The sequence below is a fragment of the Triturus cristatus genome, chromosome 11, assembly GCF_964204655.1.
Source record: "Triturus cristatus chromosome 11, aTriCri1.1, whole genome shotgun sequence".
Classification (NCBI taxonomy): Eukaryota; Metazoa; Chordata; class Amphibia; order Caudata; family Salamandridae; genus Triturus; species Triturus cristatus.
Window position 1 is genome coordinate 48183656 of NC_140594.1, and position 15951 is coordinate 48199606.

Below are 15951 nucleotides of genomic sequence, written 5' to 3' on the forward strand. Positions count from 1 at the left end.
TTCCCCGAGGGAGGTTTCGATCGACCACCAGGCCCCCGGTGAGCGGGCGCCTTGCCTGCTGGGCGTCTGGAGTCCCTCCCGGACACACCTGAACAGATCAAAGGGCCGAGCGACGGGAAAACCCCCACACACCGCCCCCAGGCACCAGACCCCTCTCTGCGAGGACTCCGGACTTCAAAGAGGAGGGGAAGTATAACAAGGGGTGCTGAAGGGACAGGAAGCAGAGAAGACCTGGACTGACGAGAGCCTGCGGATTTGGTCGCGGCTCGATCGCTCCCCGAACCGAAGAACGCTACCCGAACCCTGAACCATCTGAGCCCTGCTGACGCTGTCGCGGCTCCCCGAACTCTGAACCATCTGAGCCCTGCTGACGCTGTCGCGGCTCCCCGAACGCTGAACCATCTGAGCCCTGCTGACGCTGTCGCGGCTCCCCGAACGCTGAACCATCTGAGCCCTGCTGACGCTGTCGCGGCTCCCCAAACTCTGAACCATCTGAGCCCTGCGGACGCTGTCGTGGCTCCCCGAACTCTGAACCATCTGAGCCCTGCTGACGCCGTCGCGGCTCCCTGAACTAAGAACCTCCGGTGCCTGCTGAGTGACTCGCGGCCCGCTCCTCCAAGAGAATCGGCAGAGATCGCCGAGAGAAGCAACATCCCCTCAGCTCGAGGATTGAGAGCTGGGCGCCGGATACCTCGCAGAGACACTGATTGAAAGACTGTCCCGCTACCCCTTACCCCTCATCACAAGATCGCTGCCGCTTGTGGCATTAATTCTGCACCTGCCTGCCGGATCATAAAGATCCTTGATAACCATCGATAAAAGTATATTCTCTTACAACGACTTACTGTGTGGTGTCCCTCTATCCGACGAAAAGAGTAAGCGCAGCGTGTGCGATCCTAGGTACGAGACCCTTCCAGGAAGGGCCTCCCTGCTCTTGCTCGGCCTAGCTCTGGGAAAGGTGGGCCTCAGGGTGGTCAGGAACACATTCCGCAGCCTCCCCGGGGGACGCCTTCCAACACTATCCTGTTTCCCCCGCTGATGTTACGTGGCACTGTGTCAATGACGAATAACGTTATCTATCCTGTTTCCCCCGCTGATGTTATGTGGCACTGTGTCAATGACTAATAACGTTATCTATCCTGTTTCCCCCGCTGATGTTACGTGGCACTGTGTCAATGATGAATAACGTTATCTATCCTGTTTCCCCCGCTGATGTTATGTGCCACTGTGTCAATGACGAAGAACGTTATCTATTTGACATCACTTTGATGCATTTCGGCGCAGTGCCTGGCTATTGGGTAGGTGAGATCTATGTTCCTGATGGCATGCATATGCTGCAATATACGTTTGTGAACCTGCAGTACAGTGCTGCCCACATACCTTAGATTACAACTGCAGGTGAGGTCATATATAGCCTGATCGCTTTTGCAGTCATAATTGCCCTTAATAGGAACAGGTGTATTCGAGAGTGGAGAAAGATATTCGTTTGTGTTTATTCCTATTGAGCAGGCTCTGCATTTAGAACACTTGTGGAAACCATTAGTCCCCGTTAACCAACTGGATGTTCTTCTTGTTTTTGGAATGGATCTGACCAGACTATCCCTCATCAAATTTGTTCTTCAATAGGTGATGTGTGGCTTCGTGGGACCACAGCCCCCTTGATGATATCAGAGTGAATTACATGCCAATTCTTCCTGACAGCCCTAGCTAGTTCTTTATTCTGATTGCCGTAAGTGGTTATCAACCTAACTGTGTCCTTGCTTTCTGGCTTTGTCGTTGACTGAACAAAATATGTTCCCTTGTTAGATTATTCACCTTCTCCAGTGCAGTTATCATCATTTGGCTGTCATTCCCTCTTTGCCTAAATCTGTTTGTCATATCTTTTTGGCAAGCTATAATATTTTGGGACATATGTACATAGTTCTAGTTAACTTCAGATTTTAGACACGCCAAACTGTTAGACCTGACATATTTTTGGCAGGTTTTCCCTAGACTTTTTGCTTTTTGGCCTCCTATTTTTGACCCATTTTTCATTGATTTAGAACTTTCAGCACTTTGCCACTGCTAATTAGTGCTAAATTGCATCTGCTCTCCATATAAATTGTGTTATGGTTAGTTTTCCATGATTGGGATATATGATTTACTAGTAAGTCCCTAGTACAGTTCACTGTCTGTGTCCAGGGCCTGTAAATGAAATGCTACTAGTGTGTCGCAGCACTGGTTGTGCCATCCACACAAGTAGCCTTTTCAAGGTGTCTCAGACTTGCCACGGCAGTGTCTGTGTGCAGTTTTTACTGCCATGTCGACTTGGCAAGTGCCCTAACCTACCGCCGGTAGGCCCAAGGTAACCCCATGGGCAGGGTGCAGTGCATGTGAATGGTAGGACATGTACTGGTGTGCTTTACATGACCTGCTACTGAAATGCAGTGTATTTCGTTTTCCACTGTTGAAAGGCTATCTGTCCCATGGGACTTGCCCTAACCTTCCCTTTTCTTGCATATAAGGCACCCCTCGGGTTGGCCCAAGGTACCCCCATGGTCAGGGTGCAGTGTATGTGAAAGGTAAGACATGTACTGGTGTGCTTTACATGTCCTGCTAGTGAAATGCTGTGTATTTCATTTTTCACTGTTGAAAAGCTCTCTGTCCTGTAGGCTATCATTGGAGCTGCACTGTAACATTTTACATGTGTAACTTTCAATTGGGACAAGATAGAGAAATTGAGTTTAGGCTCTTTGAACTCAGAATTTAATAACACACCTTTTAGTAAAGGTGGATTTTAAATTGTGAGTTTGAAATTTGACTTTTAGAAAGTGGGCATTTTCTTACTTAACCACCCTGTGTACCTCTGCCTCTTTGTTTATTCAGCATCTGATTTTGGAGTGACAGGAGCTGGGGATGTGCCTTCACACTAGACAGATACAAGGGGAGTTGAGGTGTGTCCTGCCTTTCCTTGGTGACTCATAGCCAGGCTGAATCGACCTGGCTGCATTAAGAGTAGTGGGAGGAGTTGTCACTAGCACCTGAATGGACTGTGGCTGCCTCTCACAAAGCTGTCTCTACTTCCTGGAGTGAACCTGGCCTGAGCACTTTTGTGGGTGCCCGTCGGGCACTGCAGCACCAGTCCGACAAGGAGCATGCCCTATGATGAAGCATGATACCCATCTGGGTGAGTGAGGGCTCCTGTTCCTAAAGGAACGCCCCCGGCCGTTTCCTTAGACACTGACCAACTGCATATTTTGCCCCTCTTTTTCCTAAGAAACTGAATACCTTTGTTGATAGACTTGATATTTGTTAGGAGCATGTATGCTGAACCTACAAGAGCTCCTGGCCCCTCTTTGTTTGTACTATACTGTAAATATAAGTTATTAGGGCAGCTCTAGAACAAATTGTAGGTGTTTTCTTCTTTTATTTACTGTTTAAAGTAAGTATTGATAAGCGTAAACATGCCGGCTTTAGGAGATTTTCCTATTTCCATTTTTTTTTAGGTCTCGCCTGGCGAAAGCAGCGCATGCCTTTTGCGATCAATTCAGCCAAAGCTGAATGCACGCGTGTACAGATGGACAGAAATGACTGCCCTCACCATTCACCAAGCCAAACATGCACGCGTAGGGAAAGAAAATGCACGCGCATGTGGACAGCCCGACGCCATCTTTGCACGCGCATTTTTTTGTCCTTACGCCTGCATGGCGGCGTGCTTTTGCTTTACCTCACCCCCCCCATTCCCCCCCCGCCCAGCCAGAGCTCTGCAGGACCATGGTGTGAAACCAAGAAGCCTGCGTTCATCAGGAGCCTTCCCGAAAGTAAACTTTCGCAATGAAAGCCTTATCGCCATAAATCATACTAAAGATGCGGGTCTGCGGAAAAGATACCGAAACAGAACATTAAAAAAACACGAGGAACGTGTTTGCCTCACTTCGAATAGGAAGGAATTGCTAGTCCTCTAACCCGGGACTGGGCAGCCAGTAAAGTACAAGGAGGCAGGACGCATTTTTATTGACCAAACAGCCCGCTCACTCTGCTCCGGGACGATGCTCCCCCTCCCCACAGTGCGTGCGGGCGTGCCATTGCTGAGCAAGTGAGACAGAGTCGGAGGCTCGGAGCACTCGAACTCCGCCTGGCCTCGTTGCCCAACTTGCCCTGCCCTGGCCTGGGAGTCCTCAAGGAGGATGCCGGTGGAAAAAGGAGACCCGGCCAGGAGCAGCAGTAAAACGTGGGATGGTAAGTTTTTTTAAATTGTACTTAAACCTGTCCCGCTCCTCCCCCGCGAACCTGCTCGACCCCTATCCCCCCCCACGAACCTGTGCGACCCCTCCCCTTCCCCCATCATGCCGGCCGCGACTGCTTGTACTGCAGAGCAGGTGTTATGTGGAGGGGCAGATACTACAATGGTCCACTCCCCGAACCCCATTCCTGCACTTAAACAAAATCACGGGGAAGAGGGCGTAGGGAGAGGATACGTGCAACAGCGTCCTTCATAAGACTGGCATGACCAATATAATAACAAGCATTTGCAATGCACTAGGTCTCGCAATACTAAAAGTTTGACCAATTGGAGTTGCAAACAATAATGCAACGCCAAAAGCTCAACCCTTCAGTAACGCGAGTCCTATTGCATTGCAAATGCTTTTTTTTTTAATGTGGCATTTATTCTGGCAACCATTACCTTTACTAAATGTTTGTTTGATGACTCTGGGGTTGAAACATTGGCGATAATTACCTATTGGACTCTCACCCTACCACCTGTTAGAAAGGGGACCCTTCGGAATTCAATGTCAAATCTTTGTGATCTCTAGATATTAAAATATTGACTTTCATTAGTTCTATTTTCCGCCTTCTTTATATTTTTATTCTCACACCAGCATGTTTGATGCACTTGCCCACTGCACTGCCATTGTTGTTTTGCAGCACTTGGTTATATCCTGTTCTTCTTAAACCATGTATGTATAAAAGACATGCTTTCTATGGGTCCTTCTTTGACTTTGACTGTTTGCTCTTATGTGCATGTGTTTTTTTCTTCTCATTGCGCTCAGGTCTAATTTATTTGACCTCCATTGTATCAATTCTTTTGTACATGACCCCAAAGTATCCCATGTCCTTCTTTTTATGGCATTTCTTCGGATTATCGTATTGCATTTTTACCTTTATGGTATGACATAAACAGTGCTGGATTTCTGCTGGTGGTTCCTACTGGTGGGTGCTGGCACTAATGATTATGGATTGGGACATACTATTCATCTTCATACATGGGCCCATATTAAGCAACAGAAATACAGAAAAGGAGGAGAAAGAGAAAGAGTGGAAAATATTAAGTAAGAAAGAAAGCATGTGTAAAAAAAGAACCCACAAGAGTGAGCTAGAGACAGGAAGAAAGTGGAGTCAAGACATGGCAGTCTTGGTATTTGCCAACACCAGCACTAGGCAATGCTATTGGCGAGCTCCTAAGAGAAACTTTGGCACCCAGCACATATATTTTTTCGGATGCCAGGCAAAGACTGCTAAGTGGTTACAAACACGAAACACAAAGATGACCTCGTCTTAAAGAAACACACTGAACAGGAATAGGTACCGTAGCTAATAGTTGTCACATGTAAGCTTTCTGTGGCATCAACGTGATGTTTTGAGATATTTGTTTTTAAAAAAAAACTACAATAAATTACTTTGAAACAACGTAAATAATTGACTTAAACCCTCAGTTAATTCATTGGTAAAGTAAATAAGAAAATAATAATTCTTGGTGCAAATCAAATTTCAGAGTTTGAAGGTCAGAAATTATTTGAATTTTTCAAAATCTCTGAACTTTACCCCCTGGTTTTTAAACATTCAGTGTCTGCTCACAGACATCGGTGTTCGGAAGCAAGGGAGTAGCCAGAAAATTAAAATGCACTCCACTTTTACCTAACGTCTGGTGACACCGAATGATCAAACCAAGTGCAGCATTCCTAGAGTAGTCCCCTTCACACTTTCACCCTCCCTCCCTTCCTTTCATCCTTTCACCCATCCATCCTTTCACCCCTCCATTTCTTTCACCTTTCCATCCATCCTTTCACACATTCATCCTTTCACCCATCCATTCTTTCACCTTTCCATCCATCCATCCCTTCCATCCATCCATCCATCCCTTCACCCTTCCATCCATCCTTTCACGTTTCCATCCTTTCACCCATCCATCCTTTCACTAATCCATCTTTTCCCATTTCTATCCATCCATCTATTTTCATTTAGTTCATAAGTCAGTCATTCATCCTTTCACTGTTTCATCTATTCATACTTTCACCTTTCCATCCAACCAAATGGGCAGGAGCTAAGCTCCAGATATGTGTTTGTGAAAATATTAAATTGTGAAATAAGTGAGTTTTTTTTTTGGGGGGGGGGTTGTATAAAAGATCTGCAGGTAATTATACACAATACATATAGTACAAATTTACTGCAAAATTGTGATGGCGAAATCCTCCACACTAATGTATTATTTAAAATGCTGGTAAGGCTCCTAAGTCCATTTATTATTAGATATAACGCGCTTTGAACAGAGAACCAGACCCGACGAAATTTCTCCCCTGTTTATATTTTGAAATTAAGAGTGTGTGTCCCCTAGGCACAAGCAGCTCTAATAATGCACCCTATTCCACAAATAACGCTTCTTTTTTTTCTGCTAGCACGCCTTGCATCCACTCTCAGTGCTCCTCAAACCTAATGTGGCATGTTTGCGGCATGTTGCTTGTTAAAAAGTCTGTGTTCATTATTGGAGACTGATAGTTTAGAGTTTGAGTTCCCACTGCTTTATTTGCGTTCTAGTGATTGATGTGCGTGCCTTGTTCTGTTTTCTTTCTTTATAAGCTTTTATTCGATATGCAAGATATCTTATAAGCACAATTAAAATACAATCATTACAGTGTACAAAAAACCATTGCTACAAGAAGCCAGTATGAAATTCATTAAAAAAGATAAAAGGACATGAATTGCCCGTTACTAAATTAGCTAAAAAAGGAATTAAACAGCTACTGACAATCTCTTGCAACGAATAAGCCAAAACTGCTTTAAAAATGTTGCTGTTCCACACACTATAGGGGGGGAAGTGTCCGTGGTTAGGATACGCAAGGCTACTAGGTGGCTACGTGTGCCCATATTTCGACAAAGAGGTTTCAACCAGAAACTCCTAGGCCTTGCATAATCCGGGCATTCAAATAGGACATGCGCAATGGACTCAACCCTACTCAGGCAACATGCACAATTTGGAGAAGTACGGGCCGCTGATGTCCAATTCGATACCACAGCTCCTAGGGGAAGGGATCCAACTCTAAATTTAAAATAAAGGGCTCGGTCAAAGGGAAGGGTGATCAGGTCCAGGTAGGGTTCAAAAGCCACAATGTCTTTGATTTGTAAAAAGGCGACAGTGGACTTGCAGTGGTTAGGGTTTGTAATTAGACGCTCCGCAGTCCATTTCCAGTAAAGCGCCTTGACAACTTCTTTTGGAGGGGCTGAACGTGATGACCAACAGTCTCCTAGACCGATCTTCTCCAGAAGCTTTTTAGTTTCTCTTAGCCATCTTATCTTAGCCCAACCCCCCAGACTCATTATTTCCCCCAGGGCATCAGCATAGGATTTTAGTTCTTCACCCCTCCAGATTCGTGTCCATAGCAGGAGCGGGCGAAGCTGGGCCTGATCTTTGATGTTTTTACAACCCTTGTCCAACCACACTGGTACAGATGGTGTGCTCAGTGGAATGGAGATAATGGATTTCAGTAGCTTGCTCTCCGCTGTCACTAGGGCGTCCAATCGGCAGTGGCCCCACAGTTCTGCCCCATACAAGGCTGATGTCACTACTTTGGCCTTGTAGATATCGATTACTGGGGTAAGTGATCTCCTAGGTGAGGCCCTGAACTCCCTCATGAGAGCTCCTCCTACTCTCCTATGGTTGAGGACCATTTTGTCAATATGATTTGCCCAAGACATCCTATCCGTAATCCGAATACCGAGGTAATCGAATTCGGCTACTTTCTCTAAGGGAATCGAGTTAAGTGTAGGTGGACGGCCCAGTTTCTTAGGAGGATTTAGGACTAGGTATTTTGTTTTGTCCACATTTATTATTAAGCCTTTTGCAGCACAGAACTCCTGGAATCGCGTTAGCAATTTCTGGAGGCCTTGTGGGGTCTTCGAGATCAGGAGCGTGTCATCCGCAAAAAGCAGGGTGGGGATACGGACTCTTTCTGTTCTGTTTTCATTCGTTCTGTTGGCCTGACCTGTGCAGCACTTCAGCAAGAGATTGTGTTATTTCCATGCTTTGGCCAACATTACTATTCACACTGATGCAGACTAAACACAAAATGGTTTCAAAATTAGGCAAATGTATGTATTAAGGTGTAAGGATGGCAGGCCAATGTGGACTCTGCGTGGCTATGTAGCATTTTTGTAAACATCTACATAAATGCCAAAATATTGCAGTAACACCCCCTGCTGAAGTTCTTTAATGTAAGCTTGCTCCTCACTCTCGACTCCTCTCTCTCTACTCCTCACTGTACGTGCACACATATATATATGTGTGTGTATATATATATATGCATATGCATTTATATTTATGTATGTGTATATATTTACAAACATACATAAACATATATATACACATCTATATAAATATAAATGCATACATATATATGCATGTTATGTACATGAGTTTGAAAAACACTAATAAAAGCAAAGCTAAAAAGCCACCTAATTGCAAACAGAATTGCTTTAACTTAAACGAGGGCGACACCTATTGCATTTTCAAAGTTTGTTTTACCAGCTGGGACATTAAATAGTAGTCATGCGGGTAAAACTCGTCCAGGTGCAGCCCTACTTTGTGACACAAGGCTACTGGGACCCTCGAAGTACACTGTAGATGAGGCTATTTTCTTGACGAACCTTGGCCCCTGGTGTTGGGGCGGGGCCTCTGTCACATTAGGGCTTGGCAGGGTCTTCACCTGTGCCACATGGAGGGAGGAGCTGGAGCTTTGTAAACATAAACAGAGAGTGAGCTCCTTTGGCTCGGGCCTGACTTCGGGTGATTCCAAGATGGCGTTTCCTGCAGCTACTAGGCAGATGCGCCTTGCACGCATGCGCAAAACGGTGCTTTTGATTGGGCAGACGTCAGGAAGTTTCTACCAAAATCTCTTTTGTTTTGTTCTGTCAGAAGCATCGACGATACCTGCTGTCAACCGTGCACCTGCATGCCACCCACGGCCGACGATTGGGTGAAGGGCAGGCAGTTCAGCTGCAGATTGGCGGTGGGTTTTCACTGCTCGGAGCTGATTGGCTGGGGGGCGGGAACCCTGCGCGAGCTCGTCCCCCTTTTGTCTGTCAGCGGCCCAGAGCTCGCGCAGTGCAGCTGCTGTCAACGCTACGGAGAGGTTGATCCGAATTGACCGGGGTCTGACCGCCCCAGAAACAGGAATCGGGACCCCAGAGACAAACGAGTCGGGGGTACAACACACGGTGACTGCGAAACAACCGCTGTTGTTTAAGGAGCTCAGACAACCGCACCGGGAATTAAGTTGGAACGACAGACCTTACAGCGGTGGTAACCCCCTCCCCTGTTTATTGGACCGTAAGTGGACCCTTCCGAACCCTCGGGCAGGCTCGGCATTTAAGGTGGACCGGCGGGACCATTGCTGGGCCCGGGTTGTTAAGGTGGAATCTGCGACTGTGACAGAATTGCGGCCCCCACGCAGGGTAGGGGTGGTGGAGTGACCGGGCGATCCAATCAGCTCTCAGCGGGGACCCTGGTGGCTGACAAGCCCATGGAAAACCCATGGATTTAAGGTGGTCCGGCTCGCATCGCCCTGTGGACTTAAGCTGATTTAAGGTGGACTGGTGCAGATCCTGGTGTAAACACTGCCTGATTAAGGTGGACTGGTGCAGATCCTGGTGTAAACACTGCCTGATTAAGGTGGACTGGCTCGAGAATCTACCAACTTTGAAGATCTAGGTGTAAACACTGCCAGATTAGGGTGGACTGGCTCGAGAATCTACCAACTTTGAAGATCAGGGAGTAAACACTGCCAGATTAAAGTGGACTGACTCAAGAATCTACCAATTTTGAAGATCAAGGAGTAAACAATGCCAGATTAAGGTGGACTGGCTCAAGAATCTACCAACTTTGAAGATCGACGTGTAAACACTGCCAGATTAAGGTGGGCTAGCCCTGAAATCCACCCCTTAAAGATCCCGGTGTAAACACTGCCAGTTTAAAGTGGACTGGCTCTGAAATCCACCACCCCTGAAGATCCCAGTGTAAACACGACCAGTTTAAGGTGGACTGGCTCAAGAGTCTACCAATTTAAAAGATCCCCGTGTAAACACTGCCAGTTTTAGGTGGACTGGCTCAGGAATCCACCACCCCATACTGTGAAAAAGCCCAATATCATCAGACCACACCAAGAAAGGCAGGTGGGACGGCCAGGATCTGTCTGTACGGACTAAGATGGGCAGGCCCCCCTGTGCACCCTGGAGGTGGGTTTGAGAGGGTCCCGATCCCATCTGGAAAGCTCACAGGGAGACCCTCGAGAAGGACCGTGGAGGTCCCATCAGAGGATTGAGCGAGCAGTGGCTGGGCCTCCATGCTAGGCCGCTGAGGATTGACGGCGGCCCCGCTCAGACACCCAGCTCCTGCCCTCTGTTGCATCACCTGGACCATGGGCCCGTCCCAGCGAGAGTGAGCCCGGTCTTCCCGCTCTGCCTGCCTCACGGTGGAAGCCACTACCATGACTAGAGAGACCGGTGTCCTGGGGGCAGTGGTGCAAAGTCTGTGCTGTAGGGAAGGCGACCAGCGGGCAGCCCTGCTCTTCCAGCACCCTGGCCGATGCTGATCCCCTCTCTGTCCATCCACAAGTCCTCTGTCCAGGTGTCCTGCGGCCATGGAGACGGTGGGGAAGTTCGAGTTCAGCCGGAAGGACCTCATAGGGCACGGCGCCTTCGCGGTGGTCTTCAAGGGGCGCCACAAAGAGGTAATCCCGCCGTGTTCTGGTAGCCTGTCCAGGGCCGACAGATTGGTATTTATTGAAAATGCTATTTATTGAAAATGTAGATCCCTTCTGTTCATAGAAAACACACAGAATAGAATACGCCGATGGGAATGCAACCGCCGCTCTCCTTTCATACTGCAGGTTTACTTAGCATCACACACGGGGAATGGGGCAGCGAGGATGTACCCCCACTCTCTCCTACTGCAGGTGTACTGGCATCACACGTGGTGAATACGGAAGTGAGGATGCGCCCCCCACCTTCTGATACTGCAGATGTTCTCCGCATCCCACACGGGTGGAATAGGGCAGTGAAGGTGCAACTCCACCCTGGGGTATACTTTGGGTGTACTTAGCATCACACACGGGGAATGGGGCAGCGAGGATGCGTCCCCCTCCTCTTTTATACTACAGATGTACTCAGCATCACACACAGGTGAAATAGGACAGTGAGGATGCACCCCCACCCTCTCCTGCTGCAGGTGTACTCAGCACCACACACGGGGTAGAATAGGACAGTGAGGTTGCACACCAGGCGCGCAACACCCATTGGGCTCGCCGGGCTTCAGCCCCCCCCGTCGTGTGTGACAGCCCGGCTGAGACAGCCTCGCGGGCTGGCGTCCGTCTAATTGCAGCCGCACCAGAGTACTTCACGAGTCTTTAAAAGACCATTTACTCGTTAATGCGGCTTTTGTTTTGTTTTCACCCCTTCTTACAGCCATTCTGCCTATGGCTGGAAGACTTAGCCCCCCCCCCGAAATCTTTTTCAGCCCCCCCCCCCCCCCAAATTTGACTCTAGTTGCCTGCCTGTTGCACACCATCCTGTAATATTACGATTTTAAGGGGCACTTGAAAAATCCAGAGTTTCACTGAGTGTAGCAGAGTGGAGACCATGACAACCCCCCCCCCCCTCTCTTATGAGGTGGGAGACTCGGGTGGATCAAAGAAATCTCTTCAAAAGATTGGGGTAATTCCTGGGGGGCCGGCAGGACCCCGTGGCTGTGCCTGTGCTGTATCTTCCTATTAGGAGCCTAAAGCGCGAGAGGATACGGGGGTCTCAGTGGGGCCAAGCTGATAACCTCATTTCCAGGGGTTCCCTTGAATTCTTCAGCCCCAGAGTGTTGTGTCCTACTTTAGTGTCGTGTGTCGCTCACCTGTTTCATACTTTGTTCTTAATAAAGAACTTGTGACTTACTACAAAGCGTACCGACCATCACTTCACAGAGGCCCCCTCTGAGTTCCAGATCGCCTTTGGTGTCGATCCAGGAGAACATTATAGAATTGGACGCAGATCGTGCCGGGGCCTGGACCCAGCTCCCGTGAACCGAGGCAGAGTGGATGTTTGCTCGTGAGAATTACGTAATGTTACGTTGCTCGCTGGTGCACGTCCCAGAATGTACTTGTTTATTTATTAGTGATTATTTGGCACCACGTGCCACCCGCAGGCAGCGCCCAGTGCCAAGAAGTCTGGAGCAGGGACATGCAGTTAGGTTGGACGTTGGTAGGAGCTGGACTCGTTCCATGCCCCCAGTCAGCCATGTTGCTGTTCCCTTTCTTTCGCGCCCACGTGCAGTTTATTATTATGAACAGTTTGGAGGGAGGGGTAAATGACTCCCTCAGTGGGCAGTGTGTAAACACTCCTAAAACGTCGTGGTGGTGAATGTCCCTGAATCAGTGAAATGTAAACTGCCCGTGCCTCGTTTCTCTGGATTGCGACATGTGTTTGGGACGCATTTAGACCTCGGCAGAATACACGTGGGCTACACGTGCCCCGGGGAGCAGCGATGCTACAACTCGGACCTGCTCAGCAGATCGGTGTAATATCACACTCGACTTCACAGCTGGCCTCCCACTCACACCTCTCAGCAGCGCAGAGCAGTGTAATATCACAGCAGTCCTCACAGGTGTCTCCCACTGATCCCTCTCAGCAGCGCAGAGCAGTGTAATATCACAGCAGTCCTCACAGGTGCCTCCCACTCATACCTCTCAGCAGGGCAGAGCAGTGTAATATCACAGCAGTCCTCACAGGTGTCTCCCACTGATCCCTCTCAGCAGTGTAATATCACAGCAGTCCTCACAGGTGCCTCCCACTCATACCTCTCAGCAGGGCAGAGCAGTGTAATATCACAGCAGTCCTCACAGGTGTCTCCCACTGATCCCTCTCAGCAGCGCAGAGCAGTGTAATATCACAGCAGTCCTCACAGGTGCCTCCCACTCATACCTCTCAGCAGGGCAGAGCAGTGTAATATCACAGCAGTCCTCACAGGTGCCTCCCACTCATACCTCTCAGCAGGGCAGAGCAGTGTAATATCACAGCAGTCCTCACAGGTGTCTCCCACTGATCCCTCTCAGCAGCGCAGAGCAGTGTAATATCACAGCAGTCCTCACAGGTGCCTCCCACTCATACCTCTCAGCAGGGCAGAGCAGTGTAATATCACAGCAGTCCTCACAGGTGCCTCCCACTCGTACCTCTCAGCAGGGCAGAGCAGTGTGATATCACACATGTCCTCACAGGTGTCTCCCACTCATACCTCTCAGCAGCGCAGAGCAGTGTAATATCACAGCAGTCCGTACATGTGTCTCCCACTGATACCTCTCAGCAGCGCAGAGCAGTGTAATATCACAGCAGTCCGTACATGTGTCTCCCACTGATACCTCTCAGCAGGGCAGAGCAGTGTGATATCACACATGTCCTCACAGGTGTCTCCCACTGATACCTCTCAGCAGTGCAGAGCAGTGTGATATCACAGCAGTCCTCACAGGTGTCTCCCACTGATACCTCTCAGCAGCGCAGAGCAGTGTAATGTCACAGCAGTCCTCACAGGTGCCTCCCACTCATACCTCTCAGCAGCGCAGAGAAGTGTAATATCACAGCAGTCCTCACAGGTGCCTCCCACTCATACCTCTCAGCAGCGCAGAGCAGTGTAATATCAGCAGTCCTCACAGGTGCCTCCCACTCATACCTCTCAGCAGGGCAGAGCAGTGTGATATCACACTGGTCCTCACAGAGTATCCTACTCATACCTCTCAGCAGTGCGCAGCAGTGTGATATCACACATGTCCTCACAGGTGTCTCCCACTGATACCTCTCAGCAGTGCAGAGCAGTGTAATATCACAGCAGTCCTCACAGGTGTCACCCACTCATACCTCTCAGCAGGGCAGAGCAGTGTGATATCACACTGGTCCTCACAGAGTATCCTACTCGTACCTCTCAGCAGTGCGCAGCAGTGTGATATCACACATGTCCTCACAGGTGTCTCCCACTGATACCACTCAGCAGTGCAGAGCAGTTTGATATCACAGCAGTCCTCACAGGTGCCTCCCACTCATACCTCTCAGCAGGGCAGAGCAGTGTAATATCACAGCAGTGCTCACAGGTGTCTCCCAGTGCTACCTCTCAGCAGCGCAGAGCAGTGTAATATCACAGCAGTCCTCACAGGTGTCTCCCACTGATACCTCTCAGCAGCGCAGAGCAGTGTAATATCACAGCAGTCCTCACAGATGTCTCCCACTCATACCTCTCAGCAGGGCAGAGCAGTGTAATATCACAGCAGTGCTCACAGGTGTCTCCCACTGATACCTCTCAGCAGCGCAGAGCAGTGTAATATCACAGCAGTCCTCACAGATGTCTCCCACTCATACCTCTCAGCAGGGCAGAGCAGTGTAATATCACAGCAGTCCTCACAGGTGTCTCCCACTCATACCTCTCAGCAGGGCAGAGCAGTGTAATATCACAGCAGTGCTCACAGGTGTCTCCCACTGCTACCTCTCAGCAGCGCAGAGCAGTGTAATATCAGCAGTCCTCACAGGTGTCTCCCACTGATACCTCTCAGCAGCGCAGAGCAGTGTAATATCACAGCAGTGCTCACAGGTGTCTCCCACTGCTACCTCTCAGCAGCGCAGAGCAGTGTAATATCAGCAGTCCTCACAGGTGTCTCCCACTGATACCTCTCAGCAGCGCAGAGCAGTGTGATATCACACTGGTCCTCACAGTGTCTCCTACTCATACCTCTCAGCAGTGCTGAGCAGTGTGATATAACACTGGTCCTCACAGGTGTCTCTTACTCATACCTTTCAGCAGTGCGGATCAGTGTGATATCACACCGTTCCTCACAGGTGTCTCCCACTCACACCTTTCAGCAGTCCTGAGCAGTGTAATATCACACAGGTCCTCACAGGTGTCTCACTCCTCTCAGCAGTGCTGAGCAGTGTGATATCACACTGGTCCTCACAGGTGTCTCCCACTCACACCTTTCAGCAGTGCGGAGCAGTGTAATATCACAGCAGTCCTCACAGGTGTCTCCCACTCACACCTTTCAGCAGTGCTGAGCAGTGTAATATCACACGGGCCCCCACAGGTGTCTCCCACTCATACCTCTCACCAGTGTGATATCACACCGGTCCTCACGGATGTCTCTCACTCACACCTCTCAGCAGTGTGATATCACACCGGTCCCCACAGGTGTCTCCCACACATACCTCTAAGCAGTGCTGAGCAGTGTGATATCACACTGGTCCTCACAGGTGTCTCCCACTCACACCTTTCAGCAGTGCGGAGCAGTGTAATATCACAGCAGTCCTCACAGGTGTCTCCCACTCACACCTTTCAGCAGTGCTGAGCAGTGTAATATCACACGGGTCCCCACAGGTGTCTCCCACTCATACCTCTCACCAGTGTGATATCACACCGGTCCTCACGGATGTCTCTCACTCACACCTCTCAGCAGTGTGATATCACACCGGTCCCCACAGGTGTCTCCCACACATACCTCTAAGCAGTGCTGAGCAGTGTGATATCACACTGGTCCTCACAGGTGTCTCCCACTCACACCTTTCAGCAGTGCGGAGCAGTGTAATATCACAGCAGTCCTCACAGGTGTCTCCCACTCACACCTTTCAGCAGTGCTGAGCAGTGTAATATCACAGCAGTCCTCACAGGTGCCTCCCACTCATACC

The 15951-nt window shown here is 49.2% G+C and overlaps 1 protein-coding gene across 2 annotated transcripts in view; it reads left to right on the forward strand.

Annotated features, from left to right (window-relative positions):
• The first annotated feature begins 6965 nt into the window (after positions 1 to 6965).
• ULK1 (unc-51 like autophagy activating kinase 1) overlaps positions 6966 to 15951 on the forward strand; it is a 283256-nt gene continuing 274270 nt past the window's right edge. For both annotated transcript variants that reach the window (XM_085635032.1, XM_085635033.1), the window contains exon 1: positions 6966 to 10979. In XM_085635032.1, coding sequence (XP_085491158.1) covers positions 10890 to 10979 — 90 coding nt within the window. In that variant the 5' untranslated portion in view covers positions 6966 to 10889. The remainder of the gene's footprint in view (positions 10980 to 15951) is intronic.